The sequence below is a fragment of the Rissa tridactyla genome, chromosome 9 (assembly GCF_028500815.1).
Source record: "Rissa tridactyla isolate bRisTri1 chromosome 9, bRisTri1.patW.cur.20221130, whole genome shotgun sequence".
NCBI classification, from domain to species: domain Eukaryota; kingdom Metazoa; phylum Chordata; class Aves; order Charadriiformes; family Laridae; genus Rissa; species Rissa tridactyla.
In genome coordinates, this window is record NC_071474.1 from 27,154,062 (window position 1) to 27,170,032 (window position 15,971).

At 45.4% G+C, this 15,971-nt stretch overlaps 2 protein-coding genes across 4 annotated transcripts in view; one reads left to right on the forward strand and one right to left on the reverse strand.

Annotated features, from left to right (window-relative positions):
- GCNA (germ cell nuclear acidic peptidase) overlaps positions 1 to 6,396 on the forward strand; it is a 28,364-nt gene extending 21,968 nt beyond the window's left edge. For 2 of the 3 annotated variants that reach the window (XM_054213561.1, XM_054213562.1), the window contains 2 exons: positions 1,632 to 1,709; positions 1,803 to 6,396. The gene's annotated coding sequence lies outside the window, so the exon portion shown is untranslated. The remainder of the gene's footprint in view (positions 1 to 1,631; positions 1,710 to 1,802) is intronic. The other variant, XM_054213560.1, reaches the window with a different exon arrangement.
- A 6,595-nt stretch (positions 6,397 to 12,991) lies between these two features.
- On the reverse strand, positions 12,992 to 15,690 carry RAP2C (RAP2C, member of RAS oncogene family). The gene is made up of 3 exons (XM_054213563.1): positions 15,588 to 15,690; positions 15,105 to 15,514; positions 12,992 to 13,311 (listed from the first exon to the last, which is right to left on the reverse strand). The coding sequence occupies exons 2-3, from the start codon at positions 15,375 to 15,377 to the stop codon at positions 13,033 to 13,035; spliced, it is 552 nt and encodes a 183-aa protein (XP_054069538.1). The 5' UTR covers positions 15,378 to 15,514; positions 15,588 to 15,690; the 3' UTR covers positions 12,992 to 13,032.
- Between the last annotated feature and the right edge of the window lie 281 nt (positions 15,691 to 15,971).

Here is a 15,971-nt window from a genome sequence, read left to right on the forward strand (position 1 = left end):
GTCTTGGTGTCCTCTTTACACTCAAGAAGTCAAGTGGAAAGGATGGAGTTCTAAGGAACTATATTGCTTATTTTCACGGCAGATGCGGCTTCCTTCTTTGCTCAAGACAACTAGCTCTGGTTGAGTAAGCCTTGATTACATCTAGGCAAAGAAATGCACGTGTTCTCCACGTGCCTCCAGGCAAATAGATCAGACCCATCTCACCATATGGGTCTCGATCCTGAGTTTTGTTAACATGTTCCTGTCCCTCTTCCCCCACTCCCTTCTTTTCCTTTTATTCTTCCTCATATGACCCTTATCGTGCTTCAGCCCTACCAAGGCCTGCCAAATTCCAGGTATATAACTCAAAGCAGAGCTAAAGTTGTGCCAAAGCCATTCTTCAGAGCAGGCAGTGGAGGACAGTAGAGCAGCATCCGTCTGATGCTGGGAGCTTTGTGCTTTTGTAGTGACCAGAGGTGATCTCCATCTCATGGTTCCTCTTTCAGGGCCTTCTGGCAGATGGCGGTAGCTACGAGACAGACGTGTTTCACAGAACAGGAAACACTCCTACATCATGACTGGCTCAAGGTTTCTGACTGGCACAAGGTTTCAGGGGTACATTAATAAAATCTTTCGAAATTATTAATTTGGGCCCTGAGATGAAACAATTTGGATGGCCTGAGATATTGTTCCGACAGCTAATAGAGAAACAACTTAGTTAAAAGGAGGGGAACACAGCTGGACTGCAAAGTACCTCTCACCACAGCCTGACACCGGCCAGGCCCTGAAGCTACAGTCCTTCTTCTAACCTGTTAAGAAATCCATCATCTGCGTTACTGAGATTAGACATAGGGCATTTCGCAAGTCTGTGCCAATTCCTGGAACATCGAATGGAAACCAGTGCCAGGATCAGTAATGTGACTGCGGTCACAGAGACACGAGGCTGCAAGGGACTTCAGGAGATCAGACCTGACAGCCCAACGTACGGAGGCCACACACGCTCCTTCCTCCAGCAGTGCTTATCAAACGTCACCTTTGAAAATTCTCCACCACCTCCAAGTAATTGCAGCCTGCTCCAGCACTTCAGCTGTCCTCTGCGAGAGCCTTTCTCTCTTTTCCAACAAAAATCAGCTTTGCTGAAAATTCATTTTATTTCTTCTTGTTTTCCCACAGGGGCCATGCTGTTGCTGCTGATTACATGATCATTATTAATTTGCTTTTAAGAAAAAAAGAGTCTAAGGTCTGTTACGGCAGTGGGATGAATCCTAACCTGATGATCAATCATCCTATCTGCCAGTTCCCAAAAGGACAAGTAGCCCTTAAGGAATGTCACAAACAGCAAATATAATTTTTCTCTTCTGCGCTGACCAGATAATTTAAATCTAATGTCAAGGCAGATCTTCTAAAGACATAAACTGGATGAACTAGTCAGCCTAGAGGCAGGAAACAGGAAAAAAAAAATAACTTGAAGAGCCAGAATTTGCCAGAAAGCTGATTGTTTGGTTCACCGAGTTGCAGTCATTTATCAATTACACCTTTTAGTAGAAGCATAAGATGTCTAAGTCTGAACCAGTTACATTGTAGTCTCACAAATACATGAAAGATACTAATGCTTTTCACAAGTCTGACAAATTTTTAACTTTGTTTTTTAGATTCTAGGCCACTTATTTATTTACGTGCAGTGGAATAATTTCGAAATTACTCTACAGTGCTGGTACATGGGATTCCAGGTAAGGCCAAGCACCTCCCCACCTTGAACACAGTCTTACACGTTATGCCCCAAGGAAGGAAGTGCTATGATTGATTACCATTTTTCTTCCAAGGCAAGAACAATTGAGGTCTCTCACTAACCGGCAGCATCTCGGAGTCTCAGGTCCCACACAAGCCTAATCACTGGAAATATGCTTTGGAGGAAGTAAGTCCCTGTTAGAAAGCTGTCCCAGCAGGCTCAGCTGGAACCAACCGAACACCGAGGGGCACAGACACGTCACAAACCAAACATAAACAGCCCAACAGTGAATATTTTTCAGGTTCTTGCAATATGAGAGCCTCTTCCCCATCAATTGTTGCAGTTACTGCAATTATCACTCCAGACTTTTTGGAGGTACTTGAAGAGAACTTTGAAGTAGAGCACCAAAGGCAAGTAAGTTTGTTTTTTTATTTATTTATTAATTCCATACTAAATAACACTGTTTACATGGAGAACAAGTTCATTCCCTGCAATCTTGTAATCAAAGTGAATCACCGCTGCCAGCCAAGCTACTGTAAGCTCAGTGCTGCCCTCAGCAGAGCCAACCAACTGCTATAGGTAGGCTACAGCCTTTGAATTGAATGCTGTTGCTGATTTACAGCTGAAAGTTCATCTTCTCTGCTCCTCGCAGCTGTGTTGACCAGGCAGAGATAAAAATGGCTACTTAAAAGACCCCAAAGTCACATTATTTCGCTTTCACAGAGCACAGGGACACCTCATCTCTTGAGAACGCTCGCTCGCAGCTACGGCGGCTCTACCCCCACTTCCCCCAGCTGCCGAGTAAGTAAGCGGTGACTCACCAAACACAAGTGCTTACCAGCAACTAAGCTACCAGGACTGCTGACTTTTCAGCACAGATAACTCAAACAGGTGAACATATATTGTTCTAGAACCTGTATCTCATTTTAATTAAGACTAGACACTTCCACCTGGCTTCAAACTGTAATTACAGCCAAGCCTTTTAGGGCAGATAACAGCGTACTGCACGACGCAAGGTGGGGCCGGTGGTTCCCCCTCCACCCACACAGCGCATCTCCTGAGCTTCCTCCTAGGGCTGTCCCCACCGCCGGGTTCATACCCTAGCGCAGCCAGAGGCTGCAAGGCCCAACTCTGCCCTCGTTAGCGATTCATCGCTCATGCTACGTGGGGGAGCAGGGTTGGGAAGAGTCCTCCCAGCCCGGCTGCGGTTAGCTCCTGCTCGCCAAACACGCTGGGGGGACATACCTGGCCTCTGACTGCATGGGGGAAGTGGGACACTGGGGACATTTCTGCAGGGCCTCTGCACTCTATAGCAGGAAATGTTAAACCAAAGAAATAGCTGCCTATGAAATCCTAGCTCGGCAGCCCCCAAACCCAGCTAGCCTGGCTTTAAAGCAACATGATGCTGGCACAGCTCTTTTTACAAAGGACGGTACTCAGCTATTGGTACAGCAGCAGCTGAGCTCACACTCAGCACCACGACTTTTGAAAGATAATGGCCTTAAGCATCAATCTTACACGCTTCCTTAAAATCCCCAGCCCAGACTACATTGTACCGTCACTTTGAAACAAACCGGTGGTGTAGTCACAGGGACTTATTGGCTGCACTTACATCCACTTCCCACCCTCTGAGTGGGAACAGGAAGCAGCTTGCTTAGTGCCATAAGGAATCAGGAATATTACTGCTCAATTACGACTTCTTTTAAAATGCACGAGAATCCCAGACTGGCAGGGGTTGGCAGGGACCTCTGGAGATCACCCAGTCCAACCCCCTGCCAGAGCAGGGTCACCCACAGCAGGTGGCACAGGAACGCCTCCAGGCGGGTTTGGAATGTCTCCAGAGACGGAGACTCCACCACCTCCCTGGGCAGCCTGTGCCAGGGCTCTGCCACCCTCACAGGAACGAAGTTCCTCCTCATGTTGAGGTGGAACTTCCCATGGTCAAGTTTGAGCCCGTTACCCCTTGTCCTGTCCCTGGGCACCACTGAAAAGAGCCTGGCCCCATCCTCCTGACACCCCCTATTTAAGCATTGATAAGAAGTCAGACTCAGACAGCGATCAACCCACTTGTTACACCTCGAAGCAGACCAGTCCTAATGTGTCAGCTCCCACGCTGACGCTAGGCAGAACTAGGCACGCTTCACCCCAGCGAGGTTAAGGGAAGCACGCCTTTCGTCCAAGATCGCGAAGGGCAGTCTGCCCTTCTTCTCCGTCCTTTTCCTCTCAAGATGGAAACTCCTCTTCCATCTCAGTGAAGGAAGCGTGAACAGGAAGAAGCAACAGCACAGAAACCCACCTACAAGATAAGGCTAATGCTGTTTTAGCTGGAGGAGGAGGAGGAGGAGGGGTAAGCATGCTACGTGGTTTTGCCTCTTGACACATCACTGAGGACTGAAGGTACTAAGGTAGCAAGTTTTTCCTAAACTTGAAATCCCATTTTACATGGCTTTAATTACAAATGCAACGTTAAAGGTCAGTATCAAGACTAAATTCTGAGGAAGATGCACTTTTTGTTCCAGGGCCCAGATGACAGTCGGGGACTTGGCAATCTCAAGGCTTTTACTGAGCATTTAAGATAATTGTTATCAAATAGCTTTGGGCACTCTCAGGTGGAAGATTTTCTAGAAAAATCTTCTGCCTGTCCTGTGGCAGAGCTCCAAGAGTGCTTACTTGGCTCGTGTGGTGGAAAGATGACGGTTCTGGATTACTATGGCAGCACTGTAAGATGATGCCAGGACCCATAGCCGCTGCCATCTTCACACACACAAAGGCCTCTATGAAAAATAAGAACTTTAAAGACTTGGACAAGACAAACACAATACTTGTTTTGAACAAAGCTTTGTCATACTCGCCTGTGAGGAGAGGCACCATCACTGCTTTGAAGGGACTCCCCAGCTCACAGCGGAGTCCCTGCCCTGCACAGGAAGGTATCGTATGGCCCTGGCCCCCGCTCCTCGCCGAGCACATCGGACTGCGAGTCTTACGCCCAGCCTGGGCACGGCTGCAGGCCCTGTTTCCCCAAGCCAGAAGGAGTCATTTCTGACAATTCAGATGTGGTTACTATGTTTAGAATAACCAGTACCTCCAAAAAATTAAAAAAAAAAAAAAAAAAAAAAGGCAGCTTGTCAGTTCAGCACACTTTAGAAGAAGAAATTGAACACAGACTAGTCACCCCAGTTTGGTAATACAGGTATCTATTTTATTAAAAAAGTTACAAACAGGTGGACTGTAGGGTTGTCTTACAAAATGACAAGAATGAATTCTACTGGAAAAAATATTTTACAAAGCATTATAGGTAATTGTTCCATTTTTGCACTTGTTATTCCAGATTTCACCTATCACTGGTAAAGATACAGTACATTAGATACATGATGTTAGGTTACATTTTTATTTGCAGAGCCCTACTGCAGTGATTTGAACAACTCCTAAACAGATGCCATAGTAAAGACAATACATATTGCATTTATTATTAGCCTCTTACTCTAATAAGCAACTTCACATGCAATCTATTGAGGAAGCCTAAATTAACTTTTGGTCCCTTTTTCCCCCCAAAGTGTGCTGAAGAAACCATCTCTCGTTTTCCCAGTCCTGTCACTCTAAGCTAGTTCAAGTTTTTTAAGGTTTTTTTTTTTTTTAAGTTTTTTTTTTTTTTGCGCTGAGGTCAATGAAAATGAACACTGGTTCGATAATTACCCATAGGAGTGAACCACTCATTAATAGTAACTGACTTTTTCCCCCTTAGACAAAGGAAAACTAAGATCTTTATGAATTACTTTTATTTCCTATTACTTCCTTAAAACCTACAAAAAAGATAACAACCACCACTGAAAAAAACTACTTTGAATACAAGGTTTGGTTTAATTCTGATTAAAGTGCAAACCTAAGTATTAGCCTCAGCTTGTTTATAAAGTTTGTACAAACAGGGGGAAAAAAAAAATAAAATAAATCAAGTAACCCCACAGAAAAAAAAAATTAAAATCAGTTGTTTTGATACCCAAGCAGAAAACCTGGTGTCCTCTTCTTTTCAGGATTCAAATTTAACACCAAATGTCGACTCAGAATCTTTATTTCTGCTAATATTGTAAAGTCAGCCTGCATTATTACCAATAAAACACATTAATGTTGAGATACTGTACCGGTGATCTTTTATTGTTTTAAATGCCATCATCCACAATACAATTAGTGAGTTTTAAACTGCTTAACCTCATATATCCATCACTGCTTTTACTGGAGCTTTTCTCAAAGTTATTTAGCTATTACAGGGAAAGAATGTACATTTCTAGAAGCATGTTCAAATGACTAAAGCTGGGCTCCTAAAAACCTAGAACTTTGGTGCAGTAGGTGAGCTGCAGTTATTAAATTTCTGCAAAAAAAAAATTACACATTTTAAACCACTGCTAGAAAAAGCTCTCATGTATGCAACATGTTAATAAAACTGAACAAAAAAAGATTTTCATCTGTTCTTTGTACATTTTCATTCTGCTCTTTATACCTGTGTTATTGTTAAAATTTTCAAGTATTCAGAGAAAATGTTGATCAGGTAAACAATAAGGAAGGCAATGGCTGTTTAAAGCACACTTGCAGTTAGTATCACTGAAACCTGGTGCTTTTCCCCTTGTTACACCAACTTGTCTCTAATATTAAACTTGTTTATTGGGAAAAAAAAAAAGCTAAAAAGCAATTTGTGACAGTGCAAGAAAAACATTAACAAATATTGCTTTAAAATATTATTCAGAAAGACAAATATTAGGAACTATAAAATGTAAAGTGATCTTATTTGCATTAGATTTACATGTGCAGAAGTTTACTAGATGTCTCTTGTGCCAGGCAAAGCTGAGCTGACTGACAAGGCGTACAGCCCATTTTGAAGGATACATTATCCCTTTTCAAAGGCATAAAGAAGCTATTTGTAAACAAGCAAGTTTAGGAACTCAGTAGAAGGAAAAGTGTGCTGCCGTTTTTCAATGCTACAATTGTCATTTTTGATTAAATGAGTTTAAGAAACCCATGATTGCAAGAAAAGAAACATCAGCTGGAGACTTTACATCCCATTCCAAGTAATCCCTACCGTCCAATCAGACCAGTTACAAACACAATATCACAGCTGCATTTGCCAAGAAAAGGGATACTACATCCATACAACAGAGGTGCCTTCAGTATCTTTTCATGACACTGTCACACATAAACAAAAAGTCTCAAAGAATAACCAACTACATTGGAGGAGAAAACTTTGCAAATAGGAATAAGCACTGATGCGAGGTAATATACAGAAGTAACCATTTGTTTAAGGCTCAATTTATTCTCCATTAAAACTCTCTTCTTTTAAAAGGCATTGAGTAGGTAATACTGAGTTTAAGTATTTAATAAATACAAGTTCAGAAATTGATTAAAGAAATCAATTAAAATATTAAAAATGAACTCTTGCATATTAGCCATTATATGAACTTAGAAAGCTATAAAAGGACTGATAGATAAAGAACAGATTTTTAACTTATGGTAAACATGCTAAGCATTCTGGTTAAGGTGTGTGGATCCTGGAGGCCACCAACCTTATGCACTTAGATGTATGGCAATGTGCTGTAATAGAGACAGGTTTACCAAGGCTCAGCTCTGCAACCTGGGCTGAAAGTTCTCCAAAGCAGCATCTGTGCAAGTTTCCTCTGAGTTTTATCTGCAAGTTAAACAAAATAACTAATGAAAGCCATATTCAACACACACTCAAAGTGAACTCAGCTTCTCACAAAGTGCGGAACAGCTCGTTTTCTGTACCAAGCTCCAAAGCACTGCTTTACACAGCAGCATTCTTGAAGCTCTCCTCTAATTCCAGTAATACAAGAGACAAGCAGGCGACAACTTATTGCTATGAACTCAGTGCTGCCCCTGTGGGATACTAAATGGCTTCTAAAGATTTGAAACAGCTAGGAAATGTAAGTTCTCCGGTACAGAGATACATGCTGCGGGCTTTGTATTGGTGGTGAGGAGGCACCACATCACCTGGTAACATGAAGCAATGGCATTTTGCACAAGTTCTGGGAACAGGTACATGAGCCAACATTTCAGCGGGCAGTTTTGACATCTGAATTCTCAGCATTCAGATCCTCTAAATTACTACTAAAAAAAAAAAAAAAACCAAAAAACCTTAGCATTCCTCAGACTTAGCCTCAACAGGGACAGAACAGTATGCCACTGTTCTCAATCAAGCACAGGTAGCGTTGTAACACGTAGTGTTACCAATGTGACCAATACATCTTCCTATTTCTGATAACACGCTTGCACCACTTCACAGTATTTATCTGCAGATACCCCAAAAGCCTCAGCCGAAGCTCAAAGTCTATAAAAACCTGTCCCTCATATGCACGTGCGTGCACTTCATTGAGGCTTGATCCTTGGCTTTTCAGGGATTTTGATGAATCTTCTCTATTCTTGAAGTCATTTCTTCATAGGAATCAGGGCCTTACATTGCCTACTGTACTGTTTCAGCTGTTAATTTGCTCTCAATTAACAGTTTGTCATGACAGAGTGCTCTGACATGGTCAGGGTTCCCTTTCTTGCCTAACAACTGGTCACCCCCGACATTCAGGAGCAGTACTCCTGTACTGATAGGAGCAAACAGCCAGGTTTTGCTTGCTTGTTTGCATGTTTTCCAGCTAACAGTAATTCCCACCTAGTCTGGAAAGCACGTTTGCCCCCCCGACACCATTGCTGGTCCACGAGTTTTAGATGGGGACGGTCCCTGTACTGTCAAAACAGCAAACAAACGTGTAGCTTTTAACAGGGAGGGATTAGACCTGCTTAATAGCTGTTCTGTCTTTGCTTAGAGCAGAGGAGAGGTGAACCACTTACAGTGAGCTCCTCATACTACCAGTTAGATCCATCCCAAAACTTCACCTAAATCCAGCATCCAGTGCCGTGGCCAGCAAAGAATTACTGGAGATAGTAAGAACAGAGAAAGTAAGTAATGGTATTTTCTTCCACGTGCTCTTTCAGCATCCCTGTATTTGCAGGTTAGGGACCTCCCAATTCAGATTTGTCATCTTTCCATTCAACCTGTGCATAGTTACTACAATTAGCACCATATAGTACCTTATCTGGCTTCACTTGCCCGTGATATTTCTCTAGCACTCTCTAGTCTCTTCTGCGAGCAGGCAGGAGAGAAGGGGATGTTAGACAATCTAAATTTGTCTGTGTTGCATAGCCCCACAGATCGGAAGGCACTATACTTTCAGTTGTTAACCCTAGAGATTACTTTTACTTCAGTGCTTGTTAATATCAGTTACTCAGGGAGGGGACAAAAATCGATCAGTGTCAACCTTTCACCTGAATAATAGTTCCTCTACAGAAAAACTTTAATGCACCAGCACTGTATCAGACGCCAGATTTTAAAAAAGATTTAAAATACAAACCACTGTCATACTGAAAATTCAAGAGGAATACTAGAGCAAGGGACAGAGAGCAGCTACTGGAATTCTCACATCTCTGAATGCAATAATGAGATGACAGAAGACCACTGCAGAAGCAGGAAAGGGGGGGGGGGGGCGGCGGGAAACAGGATGCAAGAACAACACAAAAGGAACTATGGGTTATCCCGATTATGTAGTTATGTTCCATCCTTCATCTCACCCAAGGTGGCTGACTTGAACAGGAATTTAAGCAAGTGCTACTCAAAAGTGTCGTGGAAGAACCTACACAACATCATACTTGGCAGATATTTTGAGGTATCAGTAGTACTTGCTAGTTAAAAAACACCATGAAACAGCCTTAGACAAAACCAGGCCCAGCATATAATCCATCCCCCACACCTCCCATTGGTTTCTCCAGCAGAACTGTAGAGACACAAACTGTTTCTACTATGTACTTCGTTCTGAACTAACTGATCCAGACCTAAGACTCCTCCTGGACACGTACAGGCACCAGAACTCGGAGATGATGAGGACTACGCTAGGACAGAGCTATAGTTCAAGCACACTTCCTACACATAGGTTTTCAGACAGCTGGTTCCACTTCACCTAGGAGGGGTCACTTCTAAAGCAGATGTTTGAGAAGCAGCAATTGTTCCCTGGATGACAGATAAGCAGAATAATTACAGAGCTGATTACAGCTATCACAAGACACCATCAGCAGCTCTCCTACACTAGAGCACATCAGACAGAAATTAGCAGGCAGCCAAAGGCTTATCATAAAGTTAATGAGATCCTACACCTACTCAATCAAAGAACAAGGACAGAGTGGGAGCCAGGAAGAAGACAACATCCCAAAAGTGTGAGGCTGAAATGAAAGACAGGGAGCATGAAGCCCGTGAAGAGCCATGATGGGTAACAGAAGTTCCAGACGTGGTGAGATCTGGACTGAAAAGGAAGCTGCTTAGGAAGGAAAGACTTACTTGTTTGGCACAAGTGATGAGATTACATTGGGCAGAAGAAGTATCTCCTAATGCTGGAGCTAGAGAAGTGGGCCCATGCAAACCTCACGAAGTTCAATAAGGCCAAGTACAAGGTCCTGCACTTGGGTCGGGACAATCCTCATTATCAATACAGGCTGGGCGATGACGTGATAGAGAGCAGCCCTGCGGAAAAGGACTTGGGGTGGATGAGAAGCTGGACATAAGCCTACAATGCGCGCTTGCAGCCCAGAAGGCCAACCGCATCCTGGGCTGTATCGAAAGAAGCGTGGCCGACAGATCCAGAGAGGGGATTCTGCCCCTCTACTCCGCTCTGGTGAGACCCCACCTGGAGTACTGTGTCCAGCTCTGGAGCCCTCAGCACAAAGACACGGAGCTGTTGGAGCGGGGCCAGAGGAGGCCACGAAGATGATCCGAGGGCTGGAGCCCCTTTGCTATGAGGACAGGCTGAGAGAGTTGGGGGGGGTTCAGCCTGGAGAAGAGAAGGCTCCAGGGAGACCTTCGAGCCCCTTCCAGTCCCTGAAGGGGGCCTACAGGAAGGATGGGGAGAGGCTGTTGGCAAGGGCATGGTGCAATAGGACGAGGGGCAATGGTTTTAAACTAGAGCAGGGTGGGTTTAGATGAGACATTAGGAAGAAGTTCTTTCCAATGAGGGTGGTGAGACACTGGCCCAGGTTGCCCCGAGAGGTGGTGGAGGCCCCATCCCTGGAGACATTCAAGGCCAGGCTGGATGAGGCTCTGAGCAACCTGATCTAGTTGAAGATGTCCCTGCTGACTGCAGGGGGGTTGGACTAGATGGCCTTTAGAGGTCCCTTCCCACCCAACACATTCTAGGATTCTAAAAGCAAGGAAGTATTTTGCTGCTAGAAGCTTGATGAGACACTACGAGCTATGTAGAATGGAGGAGAGGAAATCTGTATTATGGGAGTTTAGGATTCTCTACCTCAAAAGATCACAGAAGCACAAGAATACAGATGTTTCTTTGGAAGCAGAGCACGCTTTGCTTAGGAAACTGGTAAGATCTAGGCATAAGTTAGGATTCACAGGAATAACATAGGGCCTCGCCCCTCACCACAATTTCACCTTGAAGATGAAGCTTGATATTTAATGTCAAATCCAGAACTGTCCACCTACACAAGATGAACCACTAGTAAGCCACGGCATTGCCATAACCTTTGGCACGATAATTGAAGTACAGATACTCTTATTTGTGAAGCTGCCTCAGAACTAGCTGAAACTTTGCATTACTGTAAGCGACTGAAGACACTAAACCTGTAAGCACTTAGTTAAAAAAGCAGTAATTCCTTTGATTTACTCCTTCCTATAACCCTATAAGGCTCTACAGGTGTTAGTGATTAGCATACAAGGAAAGACTTGTGTTTTTCTCTGCTCCAATACAAGCAGTTTTCTCACCTTTCAGCAAGCAAATCTTGAACTTACACACACCTCTTACACGGTGACAGCAGCCTTTCCTTATTTCACAGAACTGGAGATAAAAACATTGTGTATTATCTTTAATATGACAGTGCTAGGGTCGCAATGATCTAAAATTTTACATCTACAAAGCACTAGATAGCGATCTCAAAGACAAGCTTTGAGACTTCATTCTCTGACCTTGCACTCAAGATTAAAGAGGATACATAGTACAAAGCTGCCAGTAATAACCTATTTTCCCTCTCCTCACTCAGACACAACAAACTCTTTTCACGCAAGCAGGAGTTACTAATGTAGCAGGCAGAGCCTAAGCCTCAATCAGTGCAGCTGTCAAGAGGGGCAGTTCTTTTCCCTGCATTTTCACGTCCTCCCTCATCCCTGCACTTGCCCTCAAAGATCACATTGAGTTGTTTGCCAAGACAGGCCCAACACACAACTGATGGACCAGCTGGCTGCACGCAGAAGGGTACCAATGATGTGGAAGAACCCTTTTCACTAACATGGATTCAAGCCAATGGGAAACTAGACCTGCAAGCACTACGAGGAAAAAGAGCAGAGGGAGCCCAGAACCACCTTGCACAGGAACAACAGCACTGCCGTGTGCAGGGAGGAGCAGATCCATTTACACAATCAGGTGAAAAAGATACTGAGAGACCACCACGCATGCAAAGGGCCAAGAGTAGCTAGCCTTGTGGAAAAACGTAAAAATCAAAGCAATTACCCGAGACAGGGGAAGATGCCCCTCTGAACACCGCACTCTTGCCACACCTCTTATGAGTCACTGGGAAAGAGTTGTGCATTTGGAAGCCATTTTATAGTGTGTGCTCTTCATCTAAAATCGCCAAAGCAGAGAACTTTCCACACGTCCTTGACTAGTACATGTGGTCTTCAAGCCACTCCTCACAACTCAGGGTGGTTCTCTTCTAGACTTACTCCACTGATAAGGCAGAAATGTACTTTAAGTACATTCAGTTTCTGTACCACAGAATTTAATTTTATTTCTTTTCAAACAAGCTCAAAGTCTCCTCAGCAAAACTATTGGGAAACTTGGGTCGCAATAATCCCGTTGAACTCCAAGGCAATTCCCATTCAGATAACAACTACAACCAGTAACGAAACCCACTGCAACGTCAGAAAACATTATTAAGGATAATGTAACGTCAAATACAGCACTGACAGTCAAAACAGGTGCAGGTGAGATCATAAAATTTGTCTCATTGTAAAAGTCCTGCAAGCGAATGCAACATTCCCTGACTAACCCTACTGAAGTAACGTAAGAAGTCCATTTGACTCAAGTAATTGTTTGCAACTGAATGCACAAGCTTCCATCTCCTTCGGAGGAAGGCTAGCTCCAGGTTAGACTACTTAATTTCACACTCCCTGTCACACTTTATCTGCTTACTTAAACAGCATGCTTATGCGCCTCAATTAGTTATGACTGTTCCACCAACCTGCTCTGTATGGCCATGATTGAGGTTTTTCTTAATTTTTCTCACTGGACGATGCAAGTTGTACAACACTGATCTTGTTTTTCAGGCAGGGAGGCATAGTTCATTTGCCTGACGATCTCAGCAAACAGTTCATCCACCATTGTTTTGCTCTTGGCTGATGTCTCCATGAAGGGACAGCCCCACTCCTGAGCCAGGGCTCTGCCTTCTGCAGATAAGACCTCCCTCTCCGACTCCAGATCCACTTTATTCCCCACTAGGATCAGAGGAACTTTCTCGTATCTCTTCACCCGGACAATCTGGTCCCTCATCGGCTTGATGTCCTGATCAAACAATCCAACTGGTTAGTACGTGTAAGTAGCCACAGAAAATTGCTATATAACCACTACAGAAGCACATTTCAATAACCCTCACATGCAACCGAGCATTCAAAAATACATCATAAGCCTTAAATTTATGCAGATCTAGCAGTCAGAGAAAGCTTGCTACCCATCTTTAATAAAAGTTATTTTTTATTTTATATAAACACATGCACATTTTATAAAATGTATGCATATATACAAACAGAAAGCGACTACTGTACTCTAAGATTAGAGACTTTCTGTTCAGCTAGAGGAAGATGCAGTATAGCTGCTTTGAAAGTTGGTTTCAGTTTTCTGAAAAAAATTGTCTCAAATCTCATGACCTATAACATTAGCAGTAGCATGCCATTACACGGCCATTTAGGAAGCTTGCGTTTAGTTTACAGCTTAAGAAAACTAGTAATTTAAACAAAGTCTTCTCACTTCTGGAATGCTTAGAATAATTCATTGTGAACACATTTAATCACACATAAGTAACCAAATTAGATGCTGTAAAGAGATTTTATTACCTAGAGATGCATTTATTCAAGTCTGAGCTAACACTGGGAGTTTACCCTTGAAAGTCTGAGTCAGCCTCCTGTGCCCCCTGAGTGTTTTAAGTTGCTATCAGTAATACTAAATTCTACAAATTCTTGCATAGTTCTGAAACAAGGCAATTAAGCGTTTGAAGTTACCACTGTACAAGAGAACTGCAGAGAGTGGTTTACACGGAGTACACATGCTATAGACAGACAAGAATAATTAAATATTAACAGGGTGGATTACTAACTGTATGCCCATTCCTCGAACAATGGGGACTCACTGGTCCCCAAAATAAGCAAAAACAAGGGGAGAAGCATCCCAATATCATTGCTGTTGTTTTCCAAGGAAAGTATGTCTTCAGCTTGTACTCGGGCTATTTTGAGGCCTCTGCAAAGATAAAGTTTAGCCTTCAGCAGAAGCAAACATACTGCTTCAGTGGGGGTGTGCAAGGTTTTGCCAAGCAGCTGGAATACACCCAACTCAGCAACTGAAGCCAACGCGGTAGTTGCAAGTCCCTGTGCTGCATGCAGTGCTGCTAAATCCACTTATTCCCCACAAATAAAGCCTCATTTCTAGAGGCAGCTTAGACCAGTTACTGGCTGAGATACTTCCATTTTTTTGGAGAGTTTTAATAGTAGAAATGAAATCCAGACCCACAAATCATCACATATGGCTTGCTTCTCCTCTCCAGTACACCACCTACGCTGTGAAAGCATTGAGCTTATGGTGGACAGGAATATATTTTGTGGGGAGGGGGCGGAAAACAGCAGTTTACTTAACAAGTCCCAACTGCAGAACAGCAAGACCCTCTTCAAGACCAACTGAAGAACCAGGCCTTTGAAGGGAGGGGGAGGGTGGGGGGAAGTCTCAATTTTTATATCGAGTGATTTCTTCATAAAAGGGGGCTGACAAAAGATTTATGTTGGGGAAGTGGGAGCCGGTCATTGTTCTCCAGCACTGCGTGGGATTTAACAATGGTGGCACCCTGATAAGTACCTGCAAAGCAAGCAGTTTTCCATCAGGAAGCAGGGCTGGTAAACGCACTTTCAAACAGGCATTTTCACTTTTGCCCCTTGCGAGATAAAGAGCTTATACGCACACATGGCTAACCCTGAAACTTCCTCCTCGGCCCAGGGCCTTCCCCAGGGCTAGAACGGCCGCGTCCGAAGAGGGGACGCGGGCGCCGGCCGCCTCCCCGCCCCAGCGAGCCCCAGGCCCGGGCGACGTTTTACCTGGAAGGACTGCTGGTTGACCAGGCTGTAGACGAGGATGAAGCCCTGCCCGTTCTTGATGTAGAGATCGCGCATGGAGGCGAACTGCTCGGTACCCGCCGTGTCCAGGATCTCCAGCACCGAGGGGGACGAGTCCACCTCGATCTCCTTGCGGTAGAAGTCCTCGATGGTGGGGTCGTACTTCTCGATGAAGGTCCCGGTGACGAACTGCACTGTCAGGGCGGACTTCCCCACCCCCCCGCTGCCCAGCACCACCACCTTGTACTCCCGCATCGGGCCCCGCAGCCGCTCGCCGCTCCCTCGCCGGGCCCGCCGCCGCGGCCCGGGCCTAGGGCAGGCGGCAGCGCAGCCCTCGCATAGCCCCGGCCCGCCTGAGGAGAAGGGCGAGGCCTTGCTGCTCCCGCGCCGTCCTGAGGGGGAGAGACAGCCGTTAGGCCTCGGCCCACCCCGGCCCCGCCGCCGCCCGGCCACCCCGCTCCTTACCGCCGCGCCTCACTCCATCCCGCCGCGCCTCAGCCGCGGGAACCGCCCGGCAGCGGCCGCCCCCGCCCGGAAGGGTTATGCTGCGGCACCCGGCGGCGCCCACCCCTCCCCGCCGCTCTCCCCCCCGCTCACTTCCGGCGGCGCAGGCTGGGCACGCCCCGCGACGCGACGCGACGCGACGTGACGTGCTGGCGTCACCGCCCGGACGCTTCATGCAGCGGCACCGGGCGCGAGGGGACGGGTTTGCGCGTGGCACCGAGGCACTTCCTGCGCCCCTGCGGCCCCGCCCCAAAATGGCGGCCCCGCCTCAAAATGGTGGTCCCGCCCCCAAAATGTGACCCCGCCCCAAAATAGCGGCCCGGCGGGACCCCGGCTCCGGGGAGG

Coding starts and splice junctions, on each gene's coding strand:
- RAP2C (XM_054213563.1), bottom strand. CDS start 15,377: ATGCGGGAGTACAAGGTGGTGGTGCTGGGCAGCGGGGGGGTGGGGAAG. Junction 13,312..15,104: donor TCAACCAGCAGTCCTTCCAG/GTAAAACGTCGC, acceptor TTGTTTGATCAG/GACATCAAGCCGATGAGGGA.